We start from the raw sequence: 23,526 nt of genomic DNA on the forward strand, positions 1-23,526 counted from the left end.
TGCAGGTAGAATTGGCCATCAAATTCAAAATCATTCCTTCTCAGATTAATTTGTAATAGCTGGAGTAGCTCCTTGTCTGGCCTTCTGCTGTTGGGGTGTTTAAGGAGAACTTGTTTGACTGCATTAATGCCTTCGGTTATGTCAATATTTGTATATAAGCTGTCTATATCCATGGTGAACAGAATGGAGTTGTCTGGCAGGATGATTTGTTTGATCTTGTTTATAAAGTCATACGTGTCCTTGATGTAACTGTCATGTGTTATTGATAGGGGATTTAAATAGTGATCGATGAATTCTGCTGTTTGATATGTTTCACTGTTGCAGTCAGACACGATGGGTCTACCCGGTGGGATCTCATGGGGTTTACTCCATTTTGCTGGTTCCTTGTGGATCTTCGGTAACAGATAGAACCTTCTGGCTCTTGGTTCCGAAGAGCCTTTAAGATATCTGCGCTGTTTTGCATTAATAAACCTTTTCTCATACAAAGAGTCAATGATTTTAGTCACCATGGGGATGGTCTCTGGATAAATGGGTTTGTCTAGTTTTTTGTAATAGGTGGTGTCCAGCAGTTGTCTTTTACCTTCCCAGAGATATTGTGCCCTGTCCATGATGACAATAGAGCTCCCCTTATCAGCCGGCTTGATAATAATGTTCTTGTTGCCTGTTAATTCCGTGAGTGCTTTGGTTTCGTTAATACTCAAGTTAGGTTTGGACTTGTTCATGTAAAATGTTTTGTTGAAATAACCAAGATCCTCCTCAATAAGTGAGTTAACTTCTGGCGGCAGAGTGCCAGCAGGGGGCGCCCATTCTGATTCTGGCATGAAAGGTTTTGGTTTACCTGTTTTAGCTGTACCATCTTCCTTAAAATGAACAGCTAATTTGATTCTCCTATGGTATTTTTGTAAATCATGTCTGATCTGCAGCATTGTGTCATTGTTTTTAGCTTTGCTGTGAGAGGGGATGAAGGTTAAACCCCTGTTTAACAAAGAACGCTGTGCGTCAGACAGTACAAAAGATCTGGACAAATTACAAACATTGTTATTAACAATGCTTCTATGCCCTTCCTGTCCTGGTAGGCTATCAGGGCTGCCTATTTTAACCAGGCAGACCAGAGGTCCCACATCCTGGCAGCCGTGAATCTGGTCCAATGGACCTTGTCTGGTTTAACCCTGAAAAAGGCAGCGTCCTGGGCAGGGATGAACCTGTTGAGCTGAGAGATGTGAATATTGAGATGTGTGAGCATGGCTTGCTCCCTGTGTGATAAGGAGGGAGAAAAGTTCACCACAGGAACAAAGATCTCAGCATTAGGACGGGTCCCAGGAGTGGTAACTGCCGTCACAAGTAGGTTACCTGTATAAAGCAGGCAAAAGCAGAGTACTGAAGACAGGATGCCTCTCTTTTCCTTCCAGTTCACGTCTGAGGAAACGTCAGGCGCAGGCATCCCTTTATCAGTCCCCGGAACAACAAATCCATAAACAAAGGTTCCGCTCTGACTTAATCTGTCCATAAATAAAACATAAGCGTTTAAAAGACAAATAAAATATTTATATATATATATATATATATATGATCAAGATTTAAATGTGGCAATCCATTTCATGGGTGCTACACGCTCCCCGACAACAAAAGTGGCCCCCGACACTTTGACCAAAAAAAAAAAAAAAGATTTTACAAGAACCTCCAACTAGTTCCAAGTTTACTCAACCTACACACGTGGGAACAACCAGCTGGCCCGTACTCAAACAAACATTGGGAAAAGAGGCGGTGTACAGTGGTATGGAGTAAACTGTGTCCCATGGAATGGTGGCAAACTTGGATGTAATTGTCCAAAACTGACAGCAGGAGCAAGGTAACAGTTTGCAGTGTGAACCACAGGATGTGGCTGGTAAGTTGGGTAACCCAAAGATGAGTATGTTAACATTTCTCTTGGTCTTCTCTGTCTAGTAGATCTCCGTGGGTGAATAGAAGGACTCTGTTCAGGCTCCGACATCCCCTGTTGCTGGGGTCCAGGCGGAGGGTATTCTACATCCCCATCAGGAGGGTCAGCTGTCCGATCATCCTCTGGTTGTATTTGATATGGGTATTCCTGCACAACTTCAGGTTGCAAGTCATTCTGCCATGCAACACCTTCACATGCCTCAACCGCCTGCTGCACGGTTCCCTTCTCAGTTCCACTTTGTCTGTACGCTGCCGTTTCAGATGGGGTGCCACTGTGATCATGTGCATTCCCCTCCTGCACCCTTTGTCTTGACCCATTCTGGGTTTTAGTCAACTTCCTTTTAGGAAAGGGTGACATATGAAGCTCTGGGCTCCCCTCCTCAGGGATCATCCGTTCCTCAGGGATTGTAGTCCTTCCTGGCACGGTCCAATTTATTGGTACCCTTAGCCAGTATCGAGCCCCGGATTCCTCATCCGACTCAGATGTTTCTGGTTGGACTGATTTGTCTTTTCTGCCATTGACTCTATCCACGTTGTTTCTCTTTTTCCTCTGTGTCTCTTTGTTGCTGTGTGAGAGGTGTTCCATTGGTAAATCATTGACTAACAACAGCAGATTTCGGTGTAGGGTCCGGATTCTCCCCTTGTCATCCCCTTCAGGGTAAACAATGTACACAGGGTTATCTTGGACCTGTTCTTTAACCACGTATATCTTCTTTTCCCAATAGGAGTGCAGTTTCCCAGGTCTTCCCTGCTCTCCTAGGTTCCTGACAAGGACCCTGTCTCCAGGCTTCAGGACAACCCCTTTTACTTTATGGTCATAGTAGGTCTTGTTTTTGGCACTTGATGACAGGCTGCTATTTTGAGCTATCCGGTATGCTTCTGACATCCTCTTGCGCCACTTCTCGGCATATCCCTTGTGTGTCACAGAGTCATCCTCTTTAGCCAAACCAAACAGAAGGTCCACCGGGAGTCGAGGGTGTCGGCCATACAGCAAGAAATGGGGAGAATAGCCCGTTGACTCATGTCAAGTGCAATTATAGGCATGAATAATCTGCGGAAGGTGTTCTTTCCATGTCTCCTTTTCTTTCTCTGTCAGTGTACGCAGCATTTGTAGTAGTGTGCGGTTGAACCTTTCAGCTGGGTTACTCTGGGGATGATACGGGGTTGTTCTAGAGTGGCCAACTCCAGACAGGTGTCCAAGAGTCCGGAACAGCTCGTTCTCAAACTCCCGCCCTTGGTCATGATGTAATTTGTTGGGGAATCCAAAACGAGGGACAAAATCATTATAAATCCGCTCAGCTGCTGTGTGACCCGATTTATTTTTCGTTGGGTAGGCCTGTGCAAATCTTGTGAAGTGGTCGACCACCACTAAGATATACTCATAACCGCCCTTGCATTTCTCGAGATGCAGATAGTCAATACAAACCAGCTCTAGAGGTGAGTTGGACTTTAAGCTGCTCATGGGCGCCCGTACACGAACGGTTGGTTTCTTTTGTTTTATGCAGGGACACCTCCTAGTTATATAGTCCTCTATGCAGTCCTTCATTTGAGGCCAGTAGAATCTTTCTCTAGCAAGGTGTAACACCCTTTCAGTGCCAACGTGGCCCATGTGATCATGAAGGTGTCTAAGCACCATAGTCTGATACTTGTTGGGTAAGACCAGCTGTTTCCGCTCTGGTGTTTTCCTGTATAGAATTCCATCTTCCAGGTCAAGTCGTTCCCATTCGCGGAGAAGCCTGTTAGCAGACCACCTTAAAGATCTTCGGATGTCATCGGTAAGTCTAGTATTTGACTCTTTCAACCTTACAATCTCTCCGATTGCTGGATCCTCCCTTTGGGCTTCAACTAAACTGTCATGTCCAATTGTCTGTAGAGGTGGGTGTGGTTGCAGAATAACATCTTGTGAAGAAGCCATGAGAGCAGCCACCCAGGCCACCTCCCCTCTCTCGGCGACCCTAGCGCCCTCCCAGGCGGTACTCACCACCTCCTGGGGCAATTCTTCTGTACAAGTCGATATAAAGTGTTCAATGTCGAGGGGAACACGGGACAGAGTATCCGCATCCACATTTATTTTTCCTGGTCTGTACTTGATGTTGAAACGAAAGTCGGACAGTTCCCCTACCCAACGATGACCAACTGCATTCAGCTTGGCTGTACTCATAATGTATGTGAGTGGGTTGTTGTCCGTGAAGATAGTAAAATGTGGAGCATAAAACAGATAGTCCCGGAATTTTTCACACACTGCCCACTTTAGAGCCAAGAACTCCAACTTGCCACTGTGTAGATGGTAGCCTCGCTCTGCGGGTGTGAGAGTTCGTGATCCGTAACCGATGACTCGTAACTTTCCACACTGTTCTTGGTACAACACAGCACCAAGACCCCGCTCAGATGCATCTGTGTGGAGTATGAAGGGTTTGTCAAAGTCTGGGTATGCTAAGATCGGAGGCTGTGTCAACATATTGACGAGCTGCTCGAGAATTTCCTGATGGTAAGTGGTCCATTCAATGGGTGTTTTGGATGACAGCTGAGGCCCCTTTGACTTCCCCTGATGGGGGTGAGTTTGTGATGTTGGGGACTTTCCCTTAAGTAGCTCATATAGTGGTTGAGCGATTCTTGAAAAATTCTGGATGTACGAGCGGTAGTAGCTTAGGAATCCAAGGACCCTCCTTAGGTCACCTACGGTCCGTGGTGTATTAGCTTTCAGAGCCATCACTGCATCTAGGTCTTTGGGATCCACACGAACTCCCTCTGCACTGACCAATCTTCCAACATAGCGAACTTCAGCTTTGAACAGCTCGCACTTTTCAGGGCGTAGCTTCACACCTTGACACTGCAATGACTGAAGTACTTTCCGGAGCACTTCTACATGCTCTTCAAAAGATTGTGAGAAGCAGAGAATGTCATCCAGGTATGGTATACAACAGTCATCTCTCAGGGGACCAAGGACCTCCTCCATACTTCTCTGAAATGCCGCAGGAGCATTTGAAAGACCAAACGGGATTCTCACCCACTCAAATAGACCCCAGGGTGTGACAAAGGCGGTAAGGTGTCGTGAGTCTTCAGCCACAAACCCCTGGTGATACGCTTTCCCTTGGTCAAGGATACTAAACATACTATACCCTCCCAAGGTATCAAGCAGGTCTCTTATTCGAGGCAACGGGTGTCGGTCTGGCACAGTCTTTTGGTTTAGTAGACGGTAATCGATGCAGAGGCGCAATGTGCCATCTTTCTTTCGGACACACACAATAGGAGCAGCATAAGATGATTTAGATTTTACTATCCATCCTCTCACAAGGAGTTCTTGGATGTAATCCTTTACTTCCTTCAAAAGAGGTTTTGGTATGGATGTATAAGCTCTCTGCACAGGAATTTCGTCCTTCAAATTGATTACCATCTGCAGGGTTGGGATGCATCCTATGTCACTTGAATCTCTGGCAAAGGTTTTGGACTCCTCATAAAGCATTTTCCTGGCAACCTCTTGTTGTTCTGTTGTCAAATGGTCAATGTTTACTGGTGGGTCCCAGAGAGGTGGAGTACACTCAGTTGGGCCGGCAATAATGTTATTGACTCCCACATTGGGGGTAGGTTGGTTTGGACAATCGACATTCAAGATCCGTTCAATAGGCTGTAGAGTGCCTAGAAATGTTCTTTTTGGCAAGGTAATGTCATGTTTGGTGTCGTTAGTTACTGTGATCATTACATAGGGCTTGGTGCCTTGCTTTATGTGTACCAATCCTATGCACACTTCAAGCTGCTCTAAGGACTGACTGCCCTCTTCAGCTTCAAACAATACTGGATGATCAGAGTAATCCATGGTCGGTGACAGCTGACATTTCAGCCAAGTGACTCTTTGAGCAGGAATAACCATGTCTTTTCCTCCTATCCTTAGAGGACAATGAGGCTGGCTTGGTCCTTTTGTTTGGATAAAGCTCACTAGTGCTTCGGCCCTTTCAGGGTCAACAGAGATGGCATTGTGGAGTAACTTGACCATTGTTGGTATAGCTTGTTGTGGCTTTCCCTCAATTATTTGTTCTAGGACATTAAAACCAATCAGTGGTCTCTCCATGGGCAAACTGCTGATTAATACTGGAACACCAATAGACAGACTGGGGTCTTCGCTCCCAGGAAGATTTATCACTATGGGTACCCAGCCATCAAATGGGATGAGGTCACCATTCACTGCATAAACTTTCAGTTCATCCATTTCCTCAAGGATTTCTGAAAGTTGGTGTAGGGCAAGATCAGGCAAATACCTGTTCTTCCAGTCCATGCTTATAATGCTGACTTGTGCTCCAGTGTCAAGTAGAGCAGTTACAGCCAAACCATTCAAATTGCACTGAATCAATGCTTTTTTTCCAATTAGTTTGGCAAGCGTTCCTTGTTTTGTACACTGGACTGAACCAATATTAGGCTGAGGAGATAGCTCTCCTTGCTTACAGACAGGAGCTTGTGTAGTTTTTAACATCGTCGTGTTGGGTTTTAGTGCATGGCTGGTTTGAATCCCAAAGTTTCGTGAATTGTCTGGTTGGGGCTGTTTTAATCCGATCACTGGGTGCCCCGCTGCAGCGATCGGTCTATGTTTCCCTGATTCTGTTGTTTACGTAAGCAGCCCACAGCTCGGTGACCATCCTCCCCACAGAAGAAACAATGGGAACAATCAGAGCGATTTCCCTCCACACAGCTTGGACAGCCATATGATTTCTTCCTATCTCTTCTTCTGTTTTGGACAGGAGGCACAACTGACTCGGGCCCATGTAGCTGACTCTGTTGTCTCATTGTCTCCACCAGGTTTGTGAGCTCTTCTATCTTAGCTGTGAGTTCTTTGATCGGGTCTGGCTTGGTTTTGGGACTATGGCTCCCTTCCTTATTACACTCCTGGACTATGTTGAGTTCCAACTGAGCACTATGCACACCTGTGGCATGTCTGCGAGCAGGCCCCATCCTCTTGTGCCTTTCACTTTCCTCACTAGTGATCCTTGTTAAGTGACGTAGAATGGTTTCGTCACTAACATCATTAGATGACAACAAAGGTTTCAACTCTCGCCGAATGTCACTGTGTTTGTATGCTAGCCCTTGGTAGACTGTGTGTAGAAAAACATCTTGAACCGTAGCAGGGGTGTATTTTATTCCTGAGTCTGACAGTTTGGAAGTGAACATGACCCGCTGTTTTAATCCTATGACCCGATATAGGAACTGCTGGGGACTCTCACTCTCCTCCTGTCTAGCACACATCAATTCTTGGAAAAGTTCGGTACTGTTCTTTTCCCTGAGATGTGCTTGTAGAAACCCCTTAAGCTCCATCACAGTCAGGTCATCTTTGTTTATTAACATGTCCTTAAAAGTGCCAGGTTTTACAATCCTGAGCACACCTCGTATTATTTCTGCATCAGGGAACCCATCCTTTTGTCCTTCTTTCATCTGTTAACAAATATTATTGTAGCTTATGTCTGAGGAATGGTCACCAACCTGGCCACCTTGCACCTTGAACTCTCTCCTCTGGAGGTAGGAGAGCTCACGTAGTGAGATTATTTCCTCTCTGGTTGGTTGAGCTGTCAACTGGTGTACTGACCTTTGTTGGTGGGTGTGTCTGTGTTCTGAATCGGGTTGGGTAGGTGGTGGAGAAGAGGGCTCAGTTTGCTGGTTGGTGATGTTTTGTCTCAACATTCTGCCCAGCTCCTCATAGCTGTTGAGCATCCCTTGTAGCTCCAAGGTCTTGTTCCCTGAAGCAGTTCTGGCAGGACCTGGTCTGGTAGTCTCATTACTCCAGCCCTGTAACACAGGATCAACTGGACCAACATCATACACTCTCCCACCAGTTTGTATCAGGTCACAAATATCATCTTTACCAGCAACATTAACAGGCTGAATAGATTGTGTGCTTACATTGTCTCCAGCACTAGTCATATTACGGTTCTTTACAACAGTATCAATACAGTCTTTCAACACTAACAACTCAGCCATTCCACCGTCCTCTGATTCAAGTAAGTGCTTGCTGTTCATGAAAGTACTGATATAGTCAAAGCAGCTGTCCTGGTCTTCCTCTTCGAATTCTCGTCGGTCTGGACTCAGAACTGAACCCACGTTATTGGCAATGTGGAGGAGCTCTTCAGCTGACAGAGTGAACAGACTCTTCTTAATGTCCCACACAAGTCTCCTTCTTTCACTCATAGCCATGTCAAAAGCACCTCTTTGTTTTCCACACGGTGAGTAACGACTGGTGAAGACTTGACCTCCGCCTCAGCTCACAGTTCCCTCTTATGGCTTCAATGAACCTGGTGGTTCCAGATATCATCAGTTGATCAGCACCAGCTCAGCAGATGGCGCCGATCCCGGACGAGCCCCCAAGATTTGTAACGGGTCCCAGGAGTGGTAACTGCCGTCACAAGTAGGTTACCTGTATAAAGCAGGCAAAAGCAGAGTACTGAAGACAGGATGCCTCTCTTTTCCTTCCAGTTCACGTCTGAGGAAACGTCAGGCGCAGGCATCCCTTTATCAGTCCCCGGAACAACAAATCCATAAACAAAGGTTCCGCTCTGACTTAATCTGTCCATAAATAAAACATAAGCGTTTAAAAGACAAATAAAATATATATATATATATATATATATATATATATATATATATATATATATATGATCAAGATTTAAATGTGGCAATCCATTTCATGGGTGCTACATAAATCATGTCTGATCTGCAGCATTGTGTCATTGTTTTAAGCTTTGCTGTGAGAGGGGATGAAGGTTAAACCCCTGTTTAACAAAGAACGCTGTGCGTCAGACAGTACAAAAGATCTGGACAAATTACAAACATTGTTATTAACAATGCTTCTATGCCCTTCCTGTCCTGGTAGGCTATCAGGGCTGCCTATTTTAACCAGGCAGACCAGAGGTCCCACATCCTGGCAGCCGTGAATCTGGTCCAATGGACCTTGTCTGGTTTAACCCTGAAAAAGGCAGCGTCCTGGGCAGGGATGAACCTGTTGAGCTGAGAGATGTGAATATTGAGATGTGTGAGCATGGCTTGCTCCCTGTGTGATAAGGAGGGAGAAAAGTTCACCACAGGAACAAAGATCTCAGCATTAGGACATTTAAGTTTGGCTACTTTAAGGGCAGTTTGCATTTCCTTAACCAAAGCCCTTTTGTCCTTCTGTGTTCTGTTGTTGATACCAAATGAGAGGACCAGTCTCTCTACCTGCTCCATTTGCCCAGATTTGAGGAACAGGCTGGTCACATGTCTCCACTTGGCTCCCGGAAAACTGTCCACCTGGATGTTGTTGCTACAGTCCCCTGTCACAGGTAGGTGTGCAACATTCGAGTCCCCCAGAACCACATATTTTTTTCTCAGGTTAAGTGACCAGTCTCGTGATTTTTTACCAGTGTTTGTGTGTCTGGTTGTGGCATTTACCTGAGATGAAGGTGATTCATCAGGCCCGGTGGGGGTGGTGGCGGTGGCTGCGGTGAGCGGTGGGTGAGTCGTTTGCTGGAAGGAAAGTTGCCTCTGTGTGCTCTTTTCCATCCAGCGACGGAGGGTGACAGGCGTAGGTTCCAGCAGTGGTGGAGCAGAAGCAGCAGGTAGTGGGTGTGAGCGCATCATTGCTTCATAAGCAAGGAATTCGTCTATGATGGTCTGTTCCTCTGCTGTCACGCCGCGGGGTCGAGGCGGAGACTCCATCACAACTGAAGGGGAGGATCCTGTTGTCCTCTGCGTGTACGTTTCCTCCTGGCTGGATGATTTCCGCTGCCTTTGGGGAAGAGCCGGCGTCTGTGGAGTGCTGCGTGCCTGGGGTGATGGTGTGGGTGGTGCCGCTACAGCTGGAAAGAGGGGACGGCTGCTGTGTCGTTCCTCGTTGGATGCTGCAGGTGACCAGTCCCCTCTGGATGGTTCCGTCATCGTTGCCACTGTTGTCCTGTGGGGTGGTGGTGGTGGTGGTGAAGGTGGGGGGGCCGGAAGAGGAGATTGTGATCTCATGGAGCCCCTGGGAGTGTAGGGAGAGGATGCATAAACGGAAAGTTCATCCTCACTCTGCCCCCTGTGTTGTTGGGAGTGCGGAGGGGGCGTGGTCTGCGTGGAGGACTCAAGAACAGATGTACGTTCATCAGGTTCACCATTTTCCAATGAGGGAGTTGCTGGTTCTTGTGAGTCCTTTTTCTCATCCGACATCAGGAAGACCTGCACCTCTTCCACCGATTCTGGTCTGAAACGTCTCCCCAAGTTCCTTCTGGCCCATTTAGTGGCTATTTCTAAAGGAGCCAGTAGGTTTCCCCCAAGATCTTGCAAAGTGCGTTTTTCTGACTCCATCTGATCTTGGTAGTGTTGTCTAAGGATCAGCATGGTGGTGTAGGCCCACGATCTCGCATTACCATCTATTAATGTGGAAGTTCTGGTAGATGGAGCCGCGGGTTTGATGATCGTGGCCAAGTACGCGGTTATGTTTTGAATGCCGGGTGGGTTATTGTCCTTATCCGACACATTTTTTAAGTGATGTGCTGCTTTAAGAAGTCTGTGCATGGTTCTGACCATTATTGTGAAGTCTGGGTCATCAGATCTTTGTGGCGCCTCTGACCGGTTTCGGGTCTGTGCGCCCTGCTGCGCGTACTGTCCCTGTGGGGGTCGCCGAGCGCGTTTCTTTTGTCGGTTCCAACCCTGGGGTCCTTGGTTCTGGTACCGCTTATTGAAGCCCCTACTGCGGCTCCTGGAGGGTTGGAATGGACGCTGGGGGTAAGAGGGACCGTACCTGGCGGCTGACGCGCAAGGGCGTCAGTTTGTTTTCAGAATAGCTGGGGACAATAACCATACACTTGAGTGGGGTTTAAAAATTGCTGGGGACAATATAGGCTAGCACAGGGGTCGGCGGCTCTGTAGCCGCATGCGGCTCTTCCATCCATCTGATGCTCTGTGCTTGTAAAATAATGAATGGATATTTAAATAAAAAGCTTTATATTTTACTGCATTAATTTTACATCTGTATGCTAATTCTAAATGTAAAGATTGTCTGCGTAAACCTGAACAGTTCCGACCCGGTCTTACTGTGAGACCGGGTTGACGCGTCACGCTTGTGCGTAATCATATAGGCGCTTCCTGAGCTGGAGGATGTCAGATTCTGGGCTTCTCCTCAGACGGCTCCTGGATGTGTCGCCACATTGGAGACAGGAACAAGCGCTATTCAGCCAAAGTTTCATAATCAGGGCACATTTTCTAAGTGACAAGTCTCTCTGAGAGACCGGGTTTGGAAAACACTCGCTTCAGTGGGAGGAACCTTCTCACATGCGCTCTGGTTCTGAGAGCCTGGATTTGTATTCTGAACAGTCTAAACATGTTTTTAAAAGAAACGTAAGACAAAAGTGGTACCTGCTCAGTAAAACCACCAACAGGGTGAAAAATATCAAAATATTGTCGGCAGAGACGGGCTACAACTTCTGGATCATCTTTATATAAATCGTTTCATTGATTATCTTCTTATGAAAGATAACTTTGACGTACACGAGCGACCAGGCGCGTTGCAAGATTTTCAAAAGTGTGGGAGATGTTGTCTGTGCCTAAAATAATTTCATGTTATTCATCTTGTTAGTTTAATTTCCATAATAGCGGAGCAGGTGCGAATTTTAGACGCGTCACGCATGTCTCCGTTTTTAACATGTTTAAACTGTTCAGAATACAAATCCAGGCTCCGTCTCGTTAGATTGGTGCAACTAAAGTTTGTACTGAATGAAACTTTACATTAAACCATGTTGAAGAGAAAAGGATCCGATTAAATCATTTCCCCTCATTTACAGTCACGACGTACAGTGCAGTGCGCGTGGCTCTGGGGTTAATCAAGTTTAGTTGTTTCTCTTTGCAACAATCTTCACAAGAAGGCAAAACAGTTAAATGGCAGGTTACAGATATTTATATTAGACTTTTATTTTGACGGATAAACTCAAGGATGCTGGCTGTTTTGAAAGAATTACCCCGACGCACACTGATGCGCATGGATGAGCTTGGAAAAATGTTCTTTTTATGAAATTATGAAACTTTGGCTGAACAGCGCTTTTTCCCGTCTCTAATATGGAGACGCATGACGCATCCAGTCTGAGGCAGAATAGCAGCGCAGAAAGCATCTGTAGAGATATTTGATTACGCACAAAGTTTATGTGGAGCAGAAGCGGTCGGGCCACGGCAGGTGAAACGTTCCTAGCCTACATGAAGTGAAACTGTTTAATTGTAACATTAATATGTTACTGGACATGCTGGTCTGGTTGGTTAGACCAGTGTTGGAAGTGGAAAACACACACACACACACACACACACACACACTCTCTCTCACACACACACACACACACACACACACACACACACACACACACACACACACACACACACACACACACACACACACACACACACACACACACACACTCTCACACACACTCTCTCTCACACACACACACACACCAATTAAAATAATGCTGATAGCATGGACTAGAAGACAGGTGATGGTTATATTTAAATGATGATCAGGCTGCTGTAAAATCTAATCTCCATCCACATCCAGACAGAATAATCCTCTATTCTAGTTGCTCTGCTCTTGTCTGGACTGATGTAGCTGACGGTGCGCGCGGGGCGCCTAACTAGCGGCTGATGCACATTTTACGCATTTGGAGAGGTGGGCTGGATACTTTGCTTTCACTGGAAGATGGTCCACTTAACGCACGGGTGTAGACTACATATTAATGACAAATGAATGAAAATTAAATTGTGAGTTTTTACTTCATATTTTAGAAATTAAAATGACGGGGGAACACGTTTATGACGTCTTTTTAAACTAAATTTTCTAGCGCGACCTGCCTGCTTCACTAAGTCACTGCTTATTAAGGTCCGTCCAAAATTACCGTGGCCCACCCAAAAATGAAAACCTGGCGCCGCGCCTGTTATAAACCTCTGCAAATTGTTGTTCTTCACTTTATCAAGCTCAGACTTTGTACAGCTAATATCAAGATGTAAAATTATGAATTCAGTCGAGCTCTTCCGTCCCTCCCTCTCCTGCTCTCCTGGAAACCCGACATCGGCTGTCAGAAGCGGAGGTTAAGAAGGAGATGAGGCAAACAGAGTGAGTGCGACATAAAGAAACCAGACTGGTGTGGAGGTGAGCAAAACAGCTGGAAAAGTGTGGGCGTTGAATCCCCCACGGGTGCGATGTCCATGCGAGCGACCTGTACCTGCTGCTGTCACCTGGTTGTGAGCAGCCCTCTGCTGTCTGAGGGTAGGCCCCGCCCACAACGCTGCGGCTACTGCGGTGTTTTCTTTACTGTGGGAAACGGGTAATAATGGCTCTTTGATGGGAACAGGTTGCCGACCCCTGAGCTGGTAAAACAAAAATCCTCATCAGCAGGCTTTTTTGAAAGTGGGGGGGACACAGCTGCCAATCACAAATTTTGTCGGGGACATGTCCCCGGCGTCCCCGGTTAAACTGACGCCTATGCTGACGCGTAAGACTTGCGTCTCTGGGGGTACCGCTGGGGGTACTGCGACTGCCAGCTGCGGTCCTGTTGATAGCGAGGCCGTCGTTGCTGGGGAGAGTGGCGTCGTTGGAAACGTCCTCTATTCTGCTGGTTCCGCTGAACGTCCCGTCGTCTTCCCCCTCGGTAGCGAACCTGTGTCCAGCCCGACTCCTCCTCCATCTCATCCGGTGGGAAATAGTCCCACGTCATTCCGGAGATGTCCGGTAGTTAAAAAACAGGTGCTAAACTAACTAACTGTGTAGCTAACTATCTAAAAAAAAACAAGTGGAATTAAATGAAAGAACCGAAAAACTGCGGCTTAAAATGTTGGCAACTGGCCATTTATTGAACAAACGTGAAAAAGTTAACTGGAACAAAGAAACAAAATATTTACAAAAAACAAGCTCAACGCTACGTTTCGACTCCTCAATGAGTCTTCATCAGGCTAAGAGCTTGTAAAAGCGCATAGAACCTTCTCTTGTCGTCGAAGCTCGGTCCAGAATGGCTGTCCCGTTCTGTTTCTGACCGGTTTCATCTAGCGCATACCAGTTAACAAGCATCAATTGGCTCTATTAGCACCTGTACTTGTGTCCAATCAAATTGGACCATTCCAGAGCGCCGCTGGAGTGGTAGGACCATATTTAGAGTTCCGGTCCATACTCCCCCTAGTGTCCAAGAGAGCGCCTGGCACTTTTCACTAACAAGAATACATTTACAACATGTTATTACCGTAAAAAATAGATAAATACAGACACAACGTACATAACACTTTGCATTCATGTGTTATATGAAAACAAACCTTCTGTGGGGCATGATTTAAAAGAAATTCAAATTCCAAGACATGAGATTCCCCACACTGGCTTTACTCTATCTGACTGACTCCTTTCCCTGCTACATTTCTGATACACTCTTGCCCTCTAGTGGGCAAAACTGTGAACTACATGAGTCATCTGTAGCTGATTAGAAAATTAAGTTTAGGTGTGTCCTTTTAATCTGAACAATCCAACATCTGTGTGGGACTTGAGACCTGTCAACCAGGGGTGAAGGTTTGCTGGCTGGAAGAGGCAATTGATGGTAAGACTCAAAGGAATTTGTGTCAGATATTCCGGTTTTTAGTGTCCAATATTGGTTAAGGTTAGGACAATCTACTCCACTGTTTAGGGTTAGAACAGGGATTGGGGTTAGGTTAATTAATCTAATTTACTCCACTATTTTAGGGTTAGAATAAGGATGGGGTTAGGATTAGATTAAAGAATCAATTTGTATTCTGAGTCTTACAAATACTGCCCTCCTCCATGTCCAGCAGACTCCCCCTGTTGGCAGAACTGGATGGGTGAGTGACCAACAGATAAAGTCAGGGAAGAGGTAAGTAATGTACAGAAGAACACTTGTTTCATTTCTACTCATTTTTTCATTTTCCAAAGAACTGTTGTGGAAATATTGCATCAGAGTATTAAATGGGAGGGCAGTGCCCCTCCAGAGGTCATCAGGAGGAACAAATCTGCAGCAGACAGGTTGCTGGAGGCCACTGGCCGGTTAGGAGTTGAAGAAAAGAGGGGCTTTGTGCACAGACTCTCCTGCACTTAGTCCACCGGTGCAGATCTATCCCTCATTCAAACCTGTGGGAACAAGTGTGTCCAATCTGTAGATCCAGAGCCGTTCAGCTCTTTTCCGTTGTTTTGTGGACCAGTTTGGATCTGACTGTAGGATCGTGGCTGTGAGGGCTTGCCAGCCATGTTCAATAAAGTGTTTGACTACTGGTCGCTGTGTGTTATGGCTTTTTGTAATGTTGTGTCTGTGTTGTGTGAAGCGTGTTAAAATGCTATTTCCTGTTCCTCCCACATATCTCATTTTACAGATTTTGCACTGAATTAAATACACACAGTTTTTGGTTTTAGGGTTACCTGCTTGTGTGATGGGATAAACGGTTTTGTTAAACCTGTTTTGTATCCAGCACAGTTGGTTAAAAAAATCACTTTGACCTTTGACCTTAGGTTGTTGTAGGGGTCTCAGCTTGGCCTGAACCAGAAAATCTTTCAGGTTTTGGTTCCGTCTGTAGGCCGCAATTACCCTGTGATTTTGCAGTAAGTTAGTCTCTGATTGGAATTTGGAAAAGTTTTGTTTGATTTTATGAATTAGTTTTCCTGCCGAGGGAGAATAAGTGGTGACCAAAGGCAATAATGGTGATGTGTCCTTGGGTCTGGACTCCAGGAAGGAAGCTTTACATGTTTTCAGAAATGCTCTAGAATATCCTCTTAAGGATAGTGCTGAAAACAGTATCCGAGTGGCTTCCTTGAAGTCGCTTTCCTGAGTGCAGATTCTGTGGAAGCGAAGTAGCTGGGATTTAATAAGACCCGCATATGTGTGCTTTGGATGGTAACTGGTTTTAAAAAGCAACGCGTGTGTGTCCGTAGGTTTAAAATAAACCTTTATGTCAAGTTTGTGTGTGGAGCTGAAATTTGGGCCTTTAAAGGTTGTGGTGTCTAAAAAATCGACTGATTTAGCATTAGTGGATGATTTCAGCTTTATGGATGGGTTATGTGTGTTTAGCGTGTTTAGAAATAGTTGAAAGTCTTCCTCCGAGTGAGTCCAGACCCCCCAGATGTCATCTAGATATCTGTAATAATAAAGTGGTTTCTTTACACATTTGTTTAATGCCTCCGTCTCCCATTGCGCCATGAAGATATTTGCATACGCTGGAGCAAACTTCTTCCCCATCGCTGTTCCCTTAATTTGCAGGTAGAATTGGCCATCAAATTCAAAATCATTCCTTCTCAGATTAATTTGTAATAGCTGGAGTAGCTCCTTGTCTGGCCTTCTGCTGTTGGGGTGTTTAAGGAGAACTTGTTTGACTGCATTAATGCCTTCGGTTATGTCAATGTTTGTATATAAGCTGTCTATATCCATGGTGAACAGAATGGAGTTGTCTGGCAGGATGATTTGTTTGATCTTGTTTATAAAGTCATACGTGTCCTTGATGTAACTGTCATGTGTTATTGATAGGGGATTTAAATAGTGATCGATGAATTCTGCTGTTTGATATGTTTCACTGTTGCAGTCAGACACGATGGGTCTACCCGGTGGGATCTCATGGGGTTTACTCCATTTTGCTGGTTCCTTGTGGATCTTCGGTAACAGATAGAACCTTCTGGCTCTTGGTTCCGAAGAGCCTTTAAGATATCTGCGCTGTTTTGCATTAATAAACCTTTTCTCATACAAAGAGTCAATGATTTTAGTCACCATGGGGATGGTCTCTGGATAAATGGGTTTGTCTAGTTTATTGTAATAGGTGGTGTCCAGCAGTTGTCTTTTACCTTCCCAGAGATATTGTGCCCTGTCCATGATGACAATAGAGCTCCCCTTATCAGCCGGCTTGATAATAATGTTCTTGTTGCCTGTTAATTCCTTGAGTGCTTTGGTTTCGTTAATACTCAAGTTAGGTTTGGACTTATTCATGTAAAATGTTTTGTTGAAATAACCAAGATCCTCCTCAATAAGTGAGTTAACTTCTGGCGGCAAAGTGCCAGCAGGGGGCGCCCATTCTGATTCTGGCATGAAAGGTTTTGGTTTACCTGTTTTAGCTGTACCATCTTCCTTAAAATGAACAGCTAATTTGATTCTCCTATGGTATTTTTGTAAATCATGTCTGATCTGCAGCATTGTGTCATTGTTTTTAGCTTTGCTGTGAGAGGGGATGAAGGTTAAACCCCTGTTTAACAAAGAACGCTGTGCGTCAGACAGTACAAAAGATCTGGACAAATTACAAACATTGTTATTAACAATGCTTCTATGCCCTTCCTGTCCTGGTAGGCTATCAGGGCTGCCTATTTTAACCAGGCAGACCAGAGGTCCCACATCCTGGCAGCCGTGAATCTGGTCCAATGGACCTTGTCTGGTTTAACCCTGAAAAAGGCAGCGTCCTGGGCAGGGATGAACCTGTTGAGCTGAGAGATGTGAATATTGAGATGTGTGAGCATGGCTTGCTCCCTGTGTGATAAGGAGGGAGAAAAGTTCACCACAGGAACAAAGATCTCAGCATTAGGACATTTAAGTTTGGCTACTTTAAGGGCAGTTTGCATTTCCTTAACCAAAGCCCTTTTGTCCTTCTGTGTTCTGTTGTTGATACCAAATGAGAGGACCAGTCTCTCTACCTGCTCCATTTGTCCAGATTTGAGGAACAGGCTGGTCACATGTCTCCACTTGGCTCCCGGAAAACTGTCCACCTGGATGTTGTTGCTACAGTCCCCTGTCACAGGTAGGTGTGCAACATTCGAGTCCCCCAGAACCACATATTTTTTTCTCAGGTTAAGTGACCAGTCTCGTGATTTTTTACCAGTGTTTGTGTGTCTGGTTGTGGCATTTACCTGAGATGAAGGTGATTCATCAGGCCCGGTGGGGGTGGTGGCGGTGGCTGCGGTGAGCGGTGGGTGAGTCGTTTGCTGGAAGGAAAGTTGCCTCTGTGCTCTTTTCCATCCGGCGACGGAGGGCGACAGGCGTAGGTTCCAGCAGTGGTGGAGCAGAAGCAGCAGGTAGTGGGTGTGAGCGCATCATTGCTTCATAAGCAAGGAATTCGTCTATGATGGTCTGTTCCTCTGCTGTCACGCCGCGGGGTCGAGGCGGAGACTCCATCACGACTGAAGGGGAGGATCCTGTTGTCCTCTGCGTGTACGTTTCCTCCTGGCTGGATGATTTCCGCTGCCTTTGGGGAAGAGCCGGCGTCTGTGGAGTGCTGCGTGCCTGGGGTGATGGTGTGGGTGGTGCTGCTACAGCTGGAAAGAGGGGACGGCTGCTGTGTCGTTCCCCGTTGGATGCTGCAGGTGACCAGTCCCCTCTGGATGGTTCCGTCATCGTTGCCACTGTTGTCCTGTGGGGTGGTGGTGGTGGTGGTGAAGGTGGGGGGGGGGGGGGCGGAAGAGGAGATTGTGATCTCACGGAGCCCCTGGGAGCGTAGGGAGAGGATGCATAAATGGAAAGTTCATCCTCACTCTGCCCCCTGTGTTGTTGGGAGTGCGGAGGGGGCGTGGTCTGCGTGGAGGACTCAAGAACAGATGTACGTTCATCAGGTTCACCATTTTCCAATGAGGGAGTTGCTGGTTCTTGTGAGTCCTTTTTCTCATCCGACATCAGGAAGACCTGCACCTCTTCCACCGATTCTGGTCTGAAACGTCTCCCCAAGTTCCTTCTGGCCCATTTAGTGGCTATTTCTAATGGAGCCAGTAGGTTTCCCCCAAGATCTTGCAAAGTGCGTTTTTCTGACTCCATCTGATCTTGGTAGTGTTGTCTAAGGATCAGCATGGTGGTGTAGGCCCACGATCTCGCATTACCATCTATTAATGTGGAAGTTCTGGTAGATGGAGCCGCGGGTTTGATGATCGTGGCCAAGTACGCGGTTATGTTTTGAATGCCGGGTGGGTTATTGTCCTTATCCGACACATTTTTTAAGTGATGTGCTGCTTTAAGAAGTCTGTGCATGGTTCTGACCTTTATTGTGAAGTCTGGGTCATCAGATCTTTGTGGCGCCTCTGACCGGTTTCGGGTCTGTGCGCCCTGCTGCGCGTACTGTCCCTGTGGGGGGTCGCCGACAAGCCCCCACAATGCCGCTCAGAAAATGGTCCCAACCCGGAAGTAAGAAAAATTGCAGTTCCACCCTCATCCGCTGGGGGCTGGTACCAGAAGCGAGCAAATCCTCATTGACTCCCATGTTAAAAATGCCATTTTCACAGCAGAAATAAACATGTTTACAGCCTGGTTCAAAAAATGGTTTTTTGTCTAAATTATCTAGTTTATACTCATGACAACTCTGAGGGGGGTGAATTTTTTTCTCACTCTTCTGTTTAAGTGTATTGAAAGCCTAAAATTCTGTATAATTAATGAGCATCCGACACACGTGGCCGCCGCCTCAGACCCACGTGACCACAGAGCTAGCTCCGTGGAAAGGCCTCAGTACAGCCTCGGTCTCTCCTGGAAACTGTGTCGGGATTTTGAGTCTCTGTGCTTGTGAATTCTGTTTTGGATAATATTGGTGCAATTGTTGGACAAAATGACTTGCTGTGGTATTAATTGCACTAATAGAGCGTCCAAGGAGTCTCCACTTCATTTTTTTCGGTAAGTTAAAATCTATATTTGTATTTTATGTCACTGCTGCCTTTAAACTAGCTGAGTTTACCGAAGTAGCTAGCTAACTATCAGTTTAACATGTAGCATGTACTGTTTAACCATGAAATTTAAATGTAAAATACGGTAAAATAATTAATAGGGCCTATTTAAATGGGTAATAGGGTAAAACCCAGTGCATTTAAGATAAAAATGGGTTGAAATATGACGGGGCGCGCCGCTTGGGGGGACACTTCTGTGCTCTATTCTTTCATCCGGTAATCCCCAGCGGTCAGGCCGGGCAGGCTGATCGATGCGGCGCCTCGCTGCTGCGGGCTGACCGCTCGTGGAACTCGGAGACAGATCTGACCGGAGAAATACTGCAGCTCGTTGAGAAGTCTATAGGGCATACAGCGTTTCCCTTAAATCCCACTGCCACGCCGACAAGATCCCAAGTTTCTTTGTTTTTGTTGGCGCTGTTTACCGAAGAAGCAGCGGGAATACCAGCAAGTTTCATCAGACTCGTAAATTTAGTTTTTGCAGGGGACCCCCTGTATTTTACTGCTCCCTCCTGCAGTCTTCCCCTATTAAAATTTAAAATGTGTAACTTCATGTATTGTGATGAATGACTAATATTCATGTTAACTAAAACGTTAGGTATTTAGGGGGAAAAAACAAAATAATAAACATTATACAGATGTCAAATAAATCAAACTGTAATTAAACTTTATATTTTCAAAGTCTCGATTCTGGATAAAATCCAACAACATATGCTTTATAAATAAACACTACGCATGGCTTTTACACACACACACACACACACACACACACACACACACACACACACACACACACACGTTACATTGTGATTTCTTAGTAAATATTCTATTTGGCGAGAGATAAACTTTATTGTATTTATCCTAGTGAATCTATAATTAAACGGGTAAACTAGCAGTAGTACATCCAACATCAAAGAAAGTAAAATGTTATTATCAGGAGAGGGAGAATGATTAAGTGGTTAGCAGCAGTGTGCTAGACGATGACCCCCTCCATGAGGCCACCACAGCTCAGCAGAACATCGTTGTAGCTTCTTCTGGGGAGAAAAACACTTAGAGAGAAAATAAAGTTAACAGCTGAAATAGCAGGAAATAATACAGTTAAAGAGCAGATTGTAGAAGAAAGAAACCCCTAGGTTAAACTGGTCTGTCTACTGCATAATGCTGAACTCTAACATGTGTCCTCAGGGAAGGACCTGATTGGTGTCCAGAACCTGCTGAAGAAGCACGAGGCTCTGCAGGCTGAGATCACAGGTCATGAACCTCGCATCAAGGCTGTCACCCAGAAAGGAGAGACCATAATGGAGGAAGGTAGAGCAGGTCTGGTCCTGACATGTTTCTGAGGTGTCTGCAGGTTCTGGCTCACTTTGTTTGGGTCCAGGTCACTTCGCTGGTTCAGAACCCTCGGCCCGTCAGAACATTCTTATCCACCACGTTCTAACACCAGACCTGTTAACCCGACAGCAACAAGTGGCTCCAACTGACGATTTGACCGGGAAGGAGCTGGTTCTGGCTCTGTACGACTACCAGGAGAAGAGCCCTGGAGAGGTCACCATGAAGAAGGGCGACATCCTCACGCTGCTCAACAGCACCAACAAGGTTCGTGTGCCCTTCACAGCCGAGGAACGACCTCCAGCTCAGAGCGAACATCTCCACACCTGCTTTGTGTTTGTGTGACTTTAGGTTGTTTTACTTGAACTCGCGTCTTTAGCTGAATGAGGATGGAGAGACGGGTCGGACCTGGAGCAGGTCGAGGTCTTGCAGAAGAAGTTTGACGACTTCCAGAAGGTCGGACTTTTCCTCCTCTCCGTCTTCCAGCAGCAGCTGTCAGATCAGCTCAGGTGATAATCAGCAGGTGCTTTTGTCCTGCAGGACCTGAAGGCCAACGAGTCCCGCCTGAGGGACATCAACAAGGTGGCATCTGAACTGGAGTCAGAAGGTCTGATGGCTGAGGAGGCTCCTATGGTTCAGGCTCAGGTGAGCGTCACCTGTCTGCAGCAGCTGGTCCCTCTCACTTCCTGGTTTGTTAACTCTGCTCGTCTCTGTTTGTAGCAACAAGAACATCTGGGTTCTGCTCCTGGAAAGGTGCGTGTTGTCCTCCGCCTCCACCAGAACCAGACGTGGTGTTTTTGTTACCACTCATTTGTTTGTTTACAGGATGAAGCCGTCTCTAACCCCGGCTTTCCACAGGAGTCGTCAGCAGCACGTTACTGCAGCAGCACGTCATAGCTGCTGATAGGAACCGCTGTGGTCAACAGAACCTTTTCCACCGGAGCCGTCAGCAGCGCGAGTCGGCCACGTCTCAGGAGCAGCATGTCGCGGCCCTTACGCGCCGGTTCTATTTTCTACGCGCGACGCCTCTGAAACGGGTCAAGTTCCACATTTTTGGGGAAGGAAAGACAGGAAATCAGACGCGGAAATGGAGAGAAGCTACCGAGATTTTCAGAATAAAGAACGTACTGCCTTCCGGTTGCTTTACTTTTAAAAAAAGTTACTAACTGTGCGTCCCCGTGAGAAGTTATCACCTAGCTAGCGGTCTCCTTTGTTTTTCAGGTCCGTATTGGCGATTATAAAACGGACAGAACATAAAACACAAACCATGTTGTAGTTTTCTCCTGCTTGTTGTTGTGTTTACTGACGAAGTCACTCGTGTGACTTCGAGCTCGGTCGGTGACAGCTGCTCCCCTGCTGCTTCGCGTCTCGTGGGAAGGGCCAAGCAGCAGCTTACGCGAGCAAGACGTGCTGCTGCAGTAACGTGCTGCTGACGGCTCCCGTGGAAACCCGGGGTAACACGGCGTCACCCTAGAAGGTGAGTTCATTCAGCTGATCAGAGGTCACCTCTGATGGCCGCAGTCACGGCCGACCGTGCTGACATCACACAGGAATTCAGGTGACCCGGCAGGCACCAGGTGCTGGTGAAAGTGGGGACATGTCAGCTGGTTGCCATGGCTACAGTTATCTTTATGCATCTGTATGACTGCTGACTGGTGTGTGTTTCCTGTGACCTTTGACCTCAGACCGTACGGTTGGGCGTTCAGACGACGGCTAACTTTAATTCCATCAAGGTAAGAGGAAGCTCTTCCCTTCCTGTCTGAGCGATCCGTCTCCCGGTTTCCTCGTCCGGCGTCCAGCCCGCTGGCGTCCACCTTCATCTCACTGGGTTTGGTTTCTCTCCAGGAGCTGAACAACCGCTGGCGCTCGCTGCAACATGCTGGGCAGCGCCCATGAGGTGTAGCGCTTCCACAGGTACCCCGCACACTTATGCGCCGCTTACGGGTCAGTAGAGTTTGGACCCACACTCAGACGGAGTTCTGATGTCTTCTCAGAGACGCTGATGAGACCAAAGAGTGGATCGAGGAGAAGAACCAGGCCCTGAACACAGACAACTACGGCCACCACCTGGCCAGCGTTCAGGCTCTGCAGCGTGAACATGAAGGCTTTGAGCGTGACCTGGCAGCTCTGGGTGATAAGGTCCGCTTTCCTGATCGGTACCAGGACCCGAGTTGTCTCTGGAGACACGTTCTTCTTGGTTCTGGTGACTCCACCCCAGCCGTTCCTGATCAGCGATCAGCGGGGTGCTTTCCTATTTAAGGTGGATGGAGGACACAATTTGACGCCAGAAGATTGCCTCAGTTTTGGTAGTAGCCAGCCACTCGTGTTACCTCTAGTGTTCCTAGGATTAATGTTATTTCGTAGTGTTTTTGCTCTTATATTGGATTTACCATTCTTCAGGATTCCTGTCGACCTCATTGGATATTGACCTCTACTCCAGGATTTGGATATTCAACACACGGACCTTATCACCACCCTCCATAACCCACCTCTCATCTCACCCATTGCCCCATCCACCAGGACGCCCCGCTTCTCTCCACCTCTGCTCCCTCTCCTGCGCTTCCCCCGGCTCTCTACCTCTCCCTCCTCCAGCCAACACATACACCCACCACAGTAAGTCTGAACACCTC

At 46.7% G+C, this 23,526-nt stretch overlaps 1 protein-coding gene across 6 annotated transcripts in view; it reads left to right on the plus strand.

Annotated features, from left to right (window-relative positions):
* LOC139071602 (spectrin alpha chain, non-erythrocytic 1-like) overlaps positions 1-23,526 on the plus strand; it is a 337,529-nt gene that overhangs the window by 313,254 nt on the left and 749 nt on the right. The window contains exons 1-9 of one of the 6 annotated variants that reach the window (XM_070554412.1): positions 18,368-19,520; positions 20,753-20,875; positions 20,946-21,163; positions 21,248-21,352; positions 21,437-21,541; positions 21,617-21,649; positions 21,722-22,810; positions 22,891-23,202; positions 23,297-23,509. In XM_070554412.1, the coding sequence (XP_070410513.1) occupies positions 20,866-20,875; positions 20,946-21,163; positions 21,248-21,283 (264 nt within the window). In that variant the 5' untranslated portion in view covers positions 18,368-19,520; positions 20,753-20,865 and the 3' untranslated portion in view covers positions 21,284-21,352; positions 21,437-21,541; positions 21,617-21,649; ... (1 more) ...; positions 22,891-23,202; positions 23,297-23,509. Of the gene's footprint in view, positions 1-18,367; positions 19,521-20,752; positions 20,876-20,945; positions 21,164-21,247; positions 21,353-21,436; positions 21,542-21,570; positions 22,811-22,890; positions 23,203-23,296; positions 23,510-23,526 lie in introns of those variants that run through there. The other 5 variants (XM_070554411.1, XM_070554413.1, XM_070554410.1 and 2 more) reach the window with 5 other exon arrangements.

Source organism: Nothobranchius furzeri, chromosome 8 (assembly GCF_043380555.1).
Source record: "Nothobranchius furzeri strain GRZ-AD chromosome 8, NfurGRZ-RIMD1, whole genome shotgun sequence".
In the NCBI taxonomy this organism is placed as follows: domain Eukaryota; kingdom Metazoa; phylum Chordata; class Actinopteri; order Cyprinodontiformes; family Nothobranchiidae; genus Nothobranchius; species Nothobranchius furzeri.